Raw genomic sequence first — 13,439 nt, 5'->3', positions numbered from 1 at the left:
TGCTTATTTTTGCTRACCTGTACACAGGCGATGCCCACGCCCACCGCTCCAATGATCTTCAGGTGGTCCAAAATGAAGTTCTCCAGTTTAGTGATACAACCCCCCTGGAGAGAGAGGAAAGATAGGACCACATTGTGTGTGTGAGAGAGACTTTCAAGATGACTTTCAATCTTGATCATAGACGCGGGAAGTAGGGGAGCTGAGGGGGATGGAGCAKCCCCTGAAAAATCTGAACTTAAAAAAAGATATGAATAATACAAAAATATATATTTTTTACTAAAGTAGTGCACTGGGCCTTTATTAGTATTAGTGGACCGATATAGACGTCTGAAGCGTGGGCAAAAACATATTTTCAGCATCTCCACTTTGTCAAAAAAGGTAGTTGTATAATTAAGAACAGTATCTTGCAGYATTCAATAGTTGGACTTGTAATAATTGTTGCCATGTCCCTTTCCCTGCAATTGTCATTCTAATGGAATCTAGAAAGAACAAAATCCTGCCCTCAAACATTTACATCAAAAGGTGCAAAGTTATGGCCAAAGACATCAAACATCCACATCAAATAAAATATTTGTATTTCTTGATCAAATAACATGGAAAACAACCACGTTTTGTGCAGCAGTAATTTACCATCCTTACAAACCACTTAATGTACATTACTGTATTGTACATAGGCTGGTCATCTAGGTTTGTACCTGTAGACTTTCCATCACCATGAAGAAAAACAATGCACAATACAGTAAATGAGCACATTGTGACATCAAGTGGTTTATGATGATGTGGCTCAGTTGGTAGAGCATGGCGCTTGCAACACTAGGATTGTGGGTTCGATTCCCATGGGTGACSAGTACGAAAAAGTATGAAAATGTATGCACTCACTACTGTAAGTTGCTCTGGATGAGAGCATCTACTAAAATTTAAAAGGAATGAATAGACCATTTCAGTTTACAAATAGAAATAAATTGCATTTGCAAAGTATTTCAAGAAATTGGAAAACATATCAGGCAAGTATTTTTTATATTCCACATGTATTATCAGATTACAGTGCTGTAAAGTACTTAAGTAAAAAATACTTTAAAGTACTACTTAAGTAGTTTTTTTGGGTATCTGTACTTTACTATTTATATTTTCACAACTAAAGAAAATAATGTACTTTTTAGCCATACATTTTCCCTGACACCCAAAAGTACTCGTTACATTTCGAATGCTTAGCGAGACAGGAAAATGGTCCAATTCACGCACTTATCAYGAGAACATCCCTGGTCATCTGTACTGCCTCTGATCTGGCGGACTCACTAAACACAAATGCTTCGTTAGTAAATGATTGTCTAAGTGTTGAAGTGTGCCCGTGTCTATCTGTAAATTTWAAAAAAGTAGGAAATCGTGCCGTCTGGTTTGCTTAATATAAGGAATAAGAAAGGAATTGCAGCACACCCACCCCCCAAACTACTTCCCACAGCTATGATCTTGATTCACAAACCTGAACTCAAGCAGAATTTGCACTAAGCATTGCAAGCACACTAACACTCAACAACACTGGCTGCTCTCTGTATCTGACACTCACCTCCACCTTGTAGATGTTTGATGGGTGGTCCCTGCGGCCGCAGTTCAGAGTCTGGGTCTTACAGCAGCTATCCGGCACCAGCCTGCCATCTGCCTCACTGGTGCGGATCCACACGCTCTCGCCCCAGTCCGATGAGCTGTTGCTGCCACAGCACTTAAACTGGCGGAAAAGAGAGAGGAGGAGAGGGCATTTCACAACAGGGTGGTGGATGTTTTTCCAAATGCCTTGCAGTTGTTTCAGAAGACGAGCTGAATGATATTCAGTTCATGAACCAAATCCTTATACAAAACAATGGGCCATCTTTCAAATAAGTTGCATAATGACGAGTTACATGTATGGCTATAACATACTGTAACCATGCATAATGAAAACACAACTGTGCCAGTGTAAATAACAGTAGATACAATGAACGTAAACAAGTTGATTATTAATTCACATTGGAGCATATCGACAAATTCCCACATATTTCCAAAAAACCTCTAACCAAACTCCTCAAGTCTGCTTATGTTGTCTTGTCTTGTCTTACCTCGTGCTGCAGCTTGTCCACTGCTTTGGTGACGTGCTCCTGCTCTGGCTGCTTGTACTTCTGCACCATGGTCTCCCGCAGGTTCTGTTTCAGCTCCTCATTGAGCTGCAGAGGAAGACACGACACAGGGGATATGAGAGAACGGACACAGTAAACAAGACGTTGGTCAGACTACAACACAGCTACCCAGCAGACTATAGAAACAGAAGACTGAATCTTCTGTCAGTAGAATAACACTTGAAGGAATGTAATGCATCTCATTGTTGATTTAATAGAATGATCCACTGTATCAAAAGGGCTAGAATAGCTAAAACTGTAATTACAGAAAGAACTCCTCTTGAGGAAAGAGGAAATGATATACATAAAGGTAAGAGGAAGTAGATTTTCATTCATTTATAACCGTAGCGCAAAACTTTGGCACTCGGGTAAGAGCATAGGCCTACATCTAGCTGGTTCACAGTTTCTATGACAACCACATAATGTAGAGCCAAGTCAGAACGTTAAGGAGAGATAAAGGGAATAAATGAACAGGGGAGGGAGGGGGGAGAGAAATAGAATAGGTTTTTATTTGACCTGTTGACAGCGTGGGAAACACTGCAGCAGTGAGATGAAAACAGGGTGAAAGGCCAAAGGAACATGAGCAGACAATTACACAGAGAGAGTTCAAATGACACACACCAAGCTGGTAAGATAACATTCCTGCAGGTCAAACGTCTACACAGCAGGGGTATATAGTAGTAACAAGGATAGTAGTGGGAATCACATCTTAGTGATATCATCACACTACAGAAATGCTACAACAAGAGGTGGCAGGCATGGGAAAGCAGAGCGGGAGAGAGAAAAGCAACAGATGGAGAACGAGAGAGACTGGGACATTATCCGTGAACCTTCCCTTGTTGTGGTTTCAGTTTTTACAAACATACACTCTTCTGTCTCTGGTCAGGCTCTGGGTATAGATAGTGTTACTGGCGATGGAATCAGGTGGTGAGTCAAGTCATTCATTACCTGCTGGTAATAGATGTAGGCCAGGACACCGGCGAGGATCTCCAGCAGGAAGATACACAGCAGCAAGACAAAGTACTGTGGGGAGACAATGAAAGGTAGGGGATTAGGTTGAAATGGATATCCCCTGGACCTCTGTCTATGGACTTCACAGTTAAAACAGGCAAATCCAATTTAGATGAGCTGGAGTTAAATGTATCAGAGCAGTCGATTGGTGGTTGTGGGGTCACTGTTGTTGTTTTGTTATTTTGAGAAAAATGGACTAAGAATGTTTGCCAATCATAGTTTTAATTTGTGGCGTATTGATTATGTGGTGAGATGTCAATGGAGCTGTACAAACAGTATGCTGCCCTTAAAAGGATCCTTCAGGATTTTGGCAATGAAGAGCTAAAGCCAGATGAACTCGTGGGTACAATTTTTATGTCTCTGCGTGCAGTTTGAAGTTACTAACTAGCGTTAGCACAATGACTGGAAGTCAATGGTAACATTTATAGCGCAATGACTGGAAATCCATGGATGGTAACAGCTAGCATGCTTCAAATCAAATCAAATTTTATTTGTCACATACACATGGTTAGCAGATGTTAATGCAAGTGTAGCGAAATGCTTGTGCTTCTAGTTCCGGCAATGCAGTAATAACCAACAAGTAATCTAACCTAACAATTCCACAACTACTACCTTATACACACAAGTGTAAAGGGATAAAGAATATGTACATAAAGATATATGAATGAGTGATGGTACAGAACGGCAGTAGGCACGATGCAGTAGATGGTATAGAGTACAGTATATACATATGAGATGAGTATGTAGGGTATATAAACATAAAGTGGCTAGTTTAAAGTGGCTAGTGATACATGTATTACATAAAGATGGCAAGATGCAGTAGATGATATAGAGTACAGTATATACATATACATATGAGATGAGTAAATGTAGGGTATGTAAACATTATATTAAGTGGCAATTGTTTAAAGCGGCTAGTGATACATTTTTACATAATTTCCATCAATTCCCATTATTAAAGTGGCTGGAGTTGAGTCAGTATGTTGGCAGCGGCCACTAAATGTTAGTGGTGGCTGTTTAACAGTCTGATGGCCTTGAGATAGAAGCTGTTTTTCAGTCTCTCGGTCCCTGCTTTGATGCACCTGTACTGACCTCGCCTTCTGATGATAGCGGGGTGAACAGGCAGTGGCTCGGGTGGTTGTTGTCCTTGATGATCTTATATGGCCTTCCTGTGACATCGGGTGGTGTAGTGTCCTGGAGGGCAGGTAGTTTGCCCCCGGTGATGCGTTGTGCAGACTTCACTACCCTCTGGAGAGCCTTACGGTGTGGGCGAGCAGTTGCCGTACCAGGCGGTGATACAGCCTGACAGGATGCTCTCGATTGTGCATCTGTAGAAGTTTGTGAGTGATTTTGGTGACAAGCCAAATTTCTTCAGCCTCCTGAGGTTGAAGAGGCGCTGCTGCGCCTTCTTCACAACGCTGTCTGTGTGGGTGGACCAATTCAGTTGTCCGTGATGTGTACACCGAGGAACTTAAAACTTTCCACCTTCTCCACTACTGTCCCGTCGATGTGGATAGGGGGTGCTCCCTCTGCTGTTTCCTGAAGTCCACAATCATCTCCTTTGTTTGTTGACGTTGAGTGTGAGGTTATTTTCCTGACACCACACTCCGAGGCCCTCACCTCCTCCCTGTAGCCGGTCTCGTCGTTGTTGGTAATCAAGCCTACCACTGTAGTGTCGTCCGCAAACTTGATGATTGAGTTGGAGGCGTGCATGGCCACGCAGTCGTGGTGAACAGGAGTACAGGAGAGGGCTCAGAAACGCACCCTTGTGGGGCCCGGTGTGAGGATCAGCGGGGTGGAGATGTGTTACCTACCCTCACCACCTGGGGGCGGCCGTCAGGAAGTCCAGACCCAGTTGCAAGGCGGGGTCGAGACCCAGGGTCTCTAACTTGATGACGAGTTTGGAGGTACTATGGTGTTGAATGCTGAGCTGTAGTCGATGAACAGCATTCTCACATGGGTATTCCTCTTGTCCAGATGGGTTAGGCAGTGTGCAGTGTGGTTCGATTGCGTCGTCTGTGGACCTATTGGGTCGGTAAGCAAATTGGAGTGGTCTAGGGTGTCAGGTAGGGTGGAGTGATATGGCCTTGACTAGTCTCTCAAAGCCACTTCATGATGACGAAGTGAGTGCTACGGGGCGTAGTCGTTTAGCTCAGTTACTTAGCTTTCTTGGGAACAGGAACAATGGTGGCCCTCTTGAAGCATGTGGGAACAGCAGACTGGATAGATTGATTGAATATGTCCTTAAACACCCAGCCAGCTGGTCTGCGCTGCTCTGAGGACGCGGCTGGGAATGCCGTCTGGGGCCATGCAGCCTTGCGAGGGTTAACACGTTTAAATGTTTTACTCACCTCGGCTGCAGTGAAGGAGAGCCCGCAGGTTTTGGTAGCGGGCCGTGTCAGTGGCACTGTATTGTCCTCAAAGCGAGCAAAAAGGTTATTTAGTCTGTCTGGGAGCAAGACATCCTGGTCCGCGACGGGGCTGGTTTTCTTTTTGTAATCCGTGATTGACTGTAGACCCTGCCACATACCTCTTGTGTCTGAGCTGTTGAATTGCGACTCTACTTTGTCTCTATACTGGCACTTAGCTTGTTTGATGCTAGCTTAGACTTCCAGTCATTGCCTTAATGCTAGTTAGCATTGGCTCCAGAAACCAACTAGCTTCCTTCATACTGGATGCAGAGACATACTGTACAAATTGTATCCACGAGTTCATCTTCATTGCCAAAATCCCGAAGTATCCCTTTGACAACTGGCCCAGAAACAGTTTCCTCTTTGATGATAAGGGTTAGCTAAGTTTAAGAAGTTGGTAAGGAGAATATCCAAAATCAGTTATGAAAAGACTTAAAGTTATCACAACCCCTCTGGGTCCAAGCTATGGTTAGAATCATGGGAAACATATGTTATTGGGTTGGAAGTGCACAGAGTTACTATGTAAAGGAGTGTGTGAGAACAGTCCTTTGCCTGCATGGGCGTGTATTTGTTCCCAAGACATCCCCTTTAAAAAAGGTACAATATTTAAATATTGTTCATTCAAATAGCTCTAAAATGGCCATAATAAAGTGGCAAGGATTAGAGAATAAAATGCTTTCAAGATGACATGATATCTTTAGAACCCAGGTCAAGGCCAACAAGCATGGATGACATTAGCTACGGAGCGGATGGAAAAAAAGTTTAACCAAGGACAAAATATTTAAGTGCCTTTGAATGGGGTATGGTAGTAGGTGCCAGGCGCACCAGTTTATGTCAAGAACTGCAACGCTGCTGAGTTTTTCCACAAGCAACAATTTCCTGTGTGTATCAAAAATCACAATCAACAATTTCCTGTGTGTATCAAAAATGTGTGTGTGTGGGGGGAGGGCTGCAACTCAATATTAGGAAGGTGTTCCTAATGTTTGGTATACTCAGTGTAGATATTGAGCTAGTCATCTAACGTTAATTGTACTATGTTCCAACAAAGTGTTAGGGTATATATTTTTTACACGTTGAGTGCTAGGTTATAGATTTTTGACACGTTTTGACACATTGTAGAAAGCTATCTGAGCTAGCTAGCCTACTTTGCTAGCCTACTTTTGCCACATGAATTCGCTATGCAGTCCGTGGTGTAATTATGTTTACAAATTATATCTTCATAGGTCAATTTCGGCCCATGCAATGTATTTAGCTAGCTTCAGCATTTATATTTAGCCTCAGCCATAGTGGTGCCTGAAAGTCAAGTGGGGCTAATTACACTAGTTAGCTATAGTGGCCTGAAAATATGATGACATTGCTAAAGTAGGTAAATAATTAATAGGAAACAACTTTGCCATCATTATGATATGGTCAAATGTTCTTTAGAGAGATGGCAAAGTTTGTCAAAAATAGCTAGCAATGGTAACGTTAGCTAGTTAAAGTTATACTACTTAAAGTTCCCAGGACATTCACAGTATTAGGCAAGACTGCCTTCTCTTCTTGTGCACCAGACGCATGGAATAATCTACAATCCATGCTTCATCTAGATATGTTATGAATGTTATGAATGAATTTAAAATATTGATGGGCGACTGTTACAGAGGAGAGTAAATGCTTTTTTTTAGGCTGGATCATGTTGTTGTATGTTTTAATTATGTAATGTATTGATTGTTGCTGCCTTCTTGGCCAGGTCTCCCTTGAAAAAGAGACTGGTTCTCAACGGGCTTCTCCTGGTTAAATAAAATAAAAAACTGCATCTACAAACAATCTGGCGACATCACAATGATGACAAAGGGTTCTCATACTGAATTATTTTCCTCTTTTTTAAATATCTGCATTGACTAGAACGTTCAGTCAGGCATGAGTTTTTAATAGAACGTTTATCGAGACAAACATGCAACCCATGAATAGCAAGTGTTGATGTGTATAGAGGTGATCTCTGTAGTACTCCAGAAGGGATTCAATTTTGAATCTGGTTTTTATTTATTCCAGAATCACATTTCCATGTTGGCTATGCAACTGCTAAACGTTTGGCCTTCTATCCTCAWTGCTGCCAGTGTTGAATTATAACCACCACAGGACAGCCACGCAGACCTCAAAATGTCTCCGTAACCTGGAGTTCTGAATGGAGGTTTGAATGGAGTTCTGAATGCAATCAGAACTCTATACAACAAAACTATTTCTCACTCAAGGCAAAATTCCAATGGAAACTTATCGTAAGGAAGGTATTGAGGTTCCTTGATTCAATGAATACTTCACCAAATATGGTTTCTTTCGGTCCAGAAGTCAAAGGGCATATGCATTTAAGACAAAATAACTACATCTACACCACAGACCTCCAAAGAGCCGGCTAACATCAGACCAGGGGATGCCAAGAAGAAGCCTAGGCCTGATAACCGAACCTATGCAAAGGACAGGAGAATGACTGCCACATTACACAACACAAATAGGACGGGAAGACTAATGTTACTGCTAGCACAGAACATTTCCTAGTCAGAAATACTAGGATGTTGAGATGTGGGTGGTGGAGGTTTGATGATCTATTGTTGTGCATCTGGAAACTTTGAATAAAAACTAAATCATGGATTTGCTCATCTTCTTTATACAATGTTTTTTATGCAATACAGGCCGATACGGCTAATAATGAATTTGCCACTTGTAATTTGCAAAAAAAGTTAACATTGCTAAAGTATGAACATTTTTGGTCCATATTAGAGGTCTTCATGGTTCCAACAGACCAAAAATTCCATGATTCGACAGGAATCACAGGAGCCGAGCAGGTCCGGGTCCTGAATTCTGACCTTTGTTTCAGACCTGGGTCAGGTCTGATATAATTGCAACGGCTCTCGGGTATGTGCAATTCAAAAGTATTGACCGACTGGACCCGGTTGGACCCATCCTCTGTTAATTTAATGTGTGAGGTGATGAGAACTGTGCGAGCTTGTTATGTCAGCCAATTGCAACTCAGTAAAACGTATAGCTTATGTCCGGKTGAAACTGGTTCCAGCTGCTCACCTCATGTGCGCCTGCTGCTGAGTAGAGAGAGAGCGCAAGTGAAAGGAGCCTTGGCCTAGGCTACTARTGATTGTGAAGATGGATGCCTTTTTCACTGAAGTAAAACGAAAGATAGAGGAGAAAGAGTATAGTGAAAAGAAGCCGACAAGTGGAGTGTCCCCCGCGAGGGACAAGTTTTAATGTTGTAGTGGGAAAAGATGAGAAGAACATTGGCCAAATAGACTGTGTGCAACTCGCTATTCATCTTATATGCAATTTTATAACTTTTTATTTTATTTTCGTATTTATTGTCATTTGTTTTGTCATTATTATTCGATATCATTATTATTATTACTATTATTATTTGTATTAATATTATTGTAGGCCTATTTATGAATCTAAAGCTGTTCTTTAAATATGCAAAGTGATTTGTTTTATTTTATCGAGACATTTTCGATGGCTAAATTAAGTTTGAACTGTCTTTTCAATTTTGTGCTCTGTATTTAGAAAAAGATACATTAAAAGTAGGCCAGTTGTAAAATAAATATAATTAGCCTATTGTTGTTATTTGTGGGGTAGGCCTATAGGCACTCGCCTTTGTTTAATTGCTGCAATATAGGCCAGATCTTTAAATATGCAACAATTGTTATATTTCATTCATGAGCCATTTCCTTAGGCCAAATTAAGTTGAGGTCGACCGATTGTGATTTTTCAACACCGATACCGATTATTGGAAGACCAAAAAAAGCCGATACCGATTAATCGGCCGATTTTTATATATATATATATATATATATTTGTAATAATGACAATTACAACAATACTGAATGAACACTTATTTTAACTTAATATAATACATCAAAAAAATCTATTTAGCCTCAAATAAATAATGAAACATGTTCAATTTGGTTTAAATAATGCAAACACAAAGTGTTGGAGAAGAAAGTAAAAGTCCAATATGTGCCATGTAAAAAAGCTAACGTTTAAGTTCCTTGTTCAGAACATGAGAACATATGAAAGCTGGTGGATCCTTTTAACATGAGTCTTCAATATTCCCAGGTAAGAAGTTTTAGGTTGTAGTTATTATAGGAATTATACGACTACTTCTCTCTATAGCATTTGTATTTCATAGACCTTTGACTATTGGATGTTCTTATAGGCACTTTAGTATTGCCAACCTTATCTCGGGAGTTGATAGGCTTGAAGTTATAAACAGCGCAATGCTTGAAGCACAGTGAAAAGCTGCTMGCAAATGCAGGAAAGTGCTGTTTGAATGAAWGCTTACGAGCCTGCTGCTGCCTACCACTGGTCAGTCAGAATGCTCTATCAAATATCAAATCATAGACTTAATCATAATATAATAACACACAGAAATATGAGCCTTCGGTCATTAACATGGTCAAATCCGGAAACGATCATATCGAAAACAAAACGTTTATTCTTTCAGTGAAATATGGAACCATTCTGTATTTTATCTAACGGGTGGCATCCCTAAGTCAAAAAATTGCTGTTACATTGCACAACCTTCAATGTTATGTCATAATTATGTACAATTCTGGAAATTTAATTACGGTCTTTGTGAGGAAGAAATGGTCTTCACACAGTTCGCAACGAGCCAGGCAGCCCAAACTGCTGCATATACCCTGACTCAGCTTGCACAGAACGCAAGAGAAGTGACACAATTTCCCTAGTTAAAAGAAATTCATGTTAGCAGGCAATATTAACTAAATATGCAGGTTTAAAAATATATATACTTGTATATTGATTTTAAAGAAAGGCATTGATGTTTATGGTTAGGTACATCACCCGTTTGGGTTTATGGTTAGGTACATCACCCGTTTGGCAAAGTAGGCTGTGATTCGATGATAAATTAACAGGCACTGCATTGATTATATGCAACGCAGGACACGCTAGATAAACTAGTAATATCATCAACCATTTGTAGTTAACTAGTGATTATGTTAAGATTGATTGTTTTTTTTATAATATAAGTTTAATGCTAGCTAGCAACTTACCTAGGCTCCTTGCTGCACTCGCGTAACAGGTAGTCAGCCTGCCACGCAGTCTCCTCGTGGAGTGCAATGTAATCGACCATACTCGGTGTCCAAAAATGCTGATTACCGATTGTTATGAAAACTTGAAATCGGCCCTAATTAAAATCGTCCATTCCGATTAATCGGTCGACCTCTAGTTAAGTTCTCACTGTAATGAAAAGGAAAAACCAAAGATGGCGAAATTAAAAATGATTTAATGCTGAAATATAATAACCTGTTCTTATTTTCCCTATAAACAACAATTTTCCTTAATTAGGGTAATATCAAAAGCAAGAAACTTTTGTGAAGGTTATGTGTGGTAAGGCTATTATTACTGCAGGCCTATGAAGGCAGTGTGAACCAGCGCTCCAACTGACTTCAACAGTTGAACTTGAGAAAGAATGTTTTATGCCTACCAGAGTTACTCCTTTAATCTAACAATATAATGCTCATCTTTATAAAATATTCCAATAGAAAATGTAAGAAATAGCTTCCTTCTGTATGCATATACAGTACATTCGAAAATTATTCAGACCCGTTTGTTCCCAGATTTTGTTATGGTACACTCTGACAGAGCTCCAGAGTTCTCTCAGCATCTCAACCATCTCTGTAGCACTCCAACGATCAGGCCTTTATGGTAGTCGCCAAACGGAAGACACTCATCAGTAAAAAAGTCACATGACAGCCCGCTTGGAGTTTGCCAAAAGGCACCTAAAGGACTCTCAGACCATGAGAAACAAGATCTGATGAAACCAAGACTGAAATCTTTGGCCTGAATGCCAAGCATCACGTCTGGTGGGAACCTTCCACCATCCCACGGTGAAGCATGGTGGTGGCAGCATGGGATGTTTTTCAGAGGCAGGGACTGGGAGACAGTCAGGATCGACTAGTCAAGATCAAGGAAAAGATGAACGGAGCAAAGTAGAGAGATCCTTGATGAAAACCTGCTCCAGAGCGCTCAGGACCTCAGACTGGGGCAAAGACTCACCTTCCAACAGGACAAAACCCTAAGCACACGGTCAAGACAACACAGGAGTGGCTTCGGGACAAGTCTCTGAGTGTCCTTGAGTTGCCCAGCCAGAGCCCGGACTTGAACCCGATCTAACATCTTTGGAGAGACCTGAAAATAGCTGTGCAGCGACGCTCCCCATCTAACCTGACAGAGCTTGAGAGGATCTGCAGAGAATAAATGGGAGAAACTCCCCAAACACAGGTGTGCCAAGCTTGTAGCGTCCCAAGATTCAAGACTCTAATCTAAGCCAAAGTTGCTTCKACAAAGAACTGAGTAAAGGGTCTGAATACTTATGTAAATGTGAMCTTATTTTATTACATTTGCACAAAAAAAATGGATTTTGCTTTGTCATTATGAGGTATTGTGTGTCGATTGATGAGCAAAAAAACAAACATTTTAATKAATTTTAGAATAAGGCTGTAACGTAATTTTTTMGGGGGAAAAGGTGAAAGGGTCTGAATACTTTCCGAATGCACTGTATATCTGTATAGCAGAAGTAGCTTATTTGACAAGGATAAAGAAATCCATGTCGTTGTCAGGAACATGCCTCCGGCATATCTCCACCTTTCTCTCGGTCTCTAGGGCTATAGGCCTAAACTTCTCTTCCTTTATATTTATTTTTGTATTATTAATATCATATAGTGGATGCCTAGGCATATAATCTAACAATATAAATGCTCATCTTTATAACAATATTCTGACCGAAAATTCACAAATTAGCCTCCTTCTGTATGCATATACACTGAGTATACCAAACATTAGGAGCACCTCCCCCCTCTGCCCTCAGAACAGCTTCAATTCGTTGGGACATCGACTCTACAAGCTGTCGAAAGCTAGCCCATGTTGACTCTAATGCTTCCTACAGTTGTGTCAAGTTGGCTGAACGTCCTTTGGGTGGTGGACCATTCTTGATACACACGAGGAACTGTTGAGCGTGATAAACCCAGCAGCTTTGCAGTTCTTGACACCAACTGGTGCATCTGGCACCTATTACCATACCCCATCCAAAGGCACTTCAATTCTTCATCTTGCCCATTCACGCTCATACACAATCCATGTCTCAATTGTCTCAAGGCTTAAAAATCTTTCTTTAACCTGTCTCCTCCCCTTCATCTACACTCATTGAATTGGATTTATAAAGTGACATCAATAAGGGATCATAGCTTTCATCTGGATTCTCCTGGTCAGTCCATGTCATGGAAAAAGCAGGCGTCCTTAATGTTTTGTACACTCAGTGTAACGGTGTCAGGAACATGCCGCAGGCATATCTCTATCTTTCTCTCAGCCCCTTGGGCTATAGGCCTAAGCTTCTCTTCCTTTATATTTACTTTTCTAATATAAATATCATACAGTGGACGACTAGGCCAGTAGACACCATGCATACAATGCCCTGATGCATTCAGTGCTCAATCTCAGCTGAACCGTAAGGTGGATAATTATTGTTTTAGGAAAGTAAAAACCAATAAAACAGGCCATAAAGTTTTGAATATGCTACATATCAAAACACAACAAATCGTTTTTTGGGAATTTATTACAGGCAGTTTTTAAGGACACGTAACTGTGGATAATTTGCTCAATACCCTATCGCTCGTTTCTTGATTCTGCTGGCAGCGCGAAGTTGGACGTTTCTTTCTTGCTCTTTCTACTTTTCGGATCTGAACGGGTCTCTCAGATCCAAACCAGCACGGGCCTGTTTGGGTCTGTTTGTCCACAGTTTTTTTGGGGAACGGGTCTGAGTGACCGCCTGACTGTCCTCGGGTCTCCGCCTTCTTCACCACACTGTCTGTGTGGG

The 13,439-nt window shown here is 41.0% G+C and overlaps 1 protein-coding gene across 1 annotated transcript in view; it reads right to left on the bottom strand.

Annotated features, from left to right (window-relative positions):
• Nucleotides 1–13,439, bottom strand: part of LOC111974620 (CD151 antigen) — a 53,423-nt gene that overhangs the window by 1,888 nt on the left and 38,096 nt on the right. The window contains exons 4-7 of the mRNA XM_024002496.2: nt 3,096–3,170; nt 2,091–2,195; nt 1,565–1,723; nt 18–104 (exon numbers count right to left, since the gene is read on the bottom strand). Of these exons, the coding sequence (XP_023858264.1) occupies nt 18–104; nt 1,565–1,723; nt 2,091–2,195; nt 3,096–3,170 (426 nt within the window). The remainder of the gene's footprint in view (nt 1–17; nt 105–1,564; nt 1,724–2,090; nt 2,196–3,095; nt 3,171–13,439) is intronic.

This window comes from Salvelinus sp. IW2-2015, linkage group LG15 (assembly GCF_002910315.2).
Source record: "Salvelinus sp. IW2-2015 linkage group LG15, ASM291031v2, whole genome shotgun sequence".
NCBI classification, from domain to species: Eukaryota; Metazoa; Chordata; class Actinopteri; order Salmoniformes; family Salmonidae; genus Salvelinus; species Salvelinus sp. IW2-2015.
The sequence above is the reverse complement of the archived record's forward strand: the minus strand, read 5'-3'. Positions and strand labels throughout refer to the sequence as shown.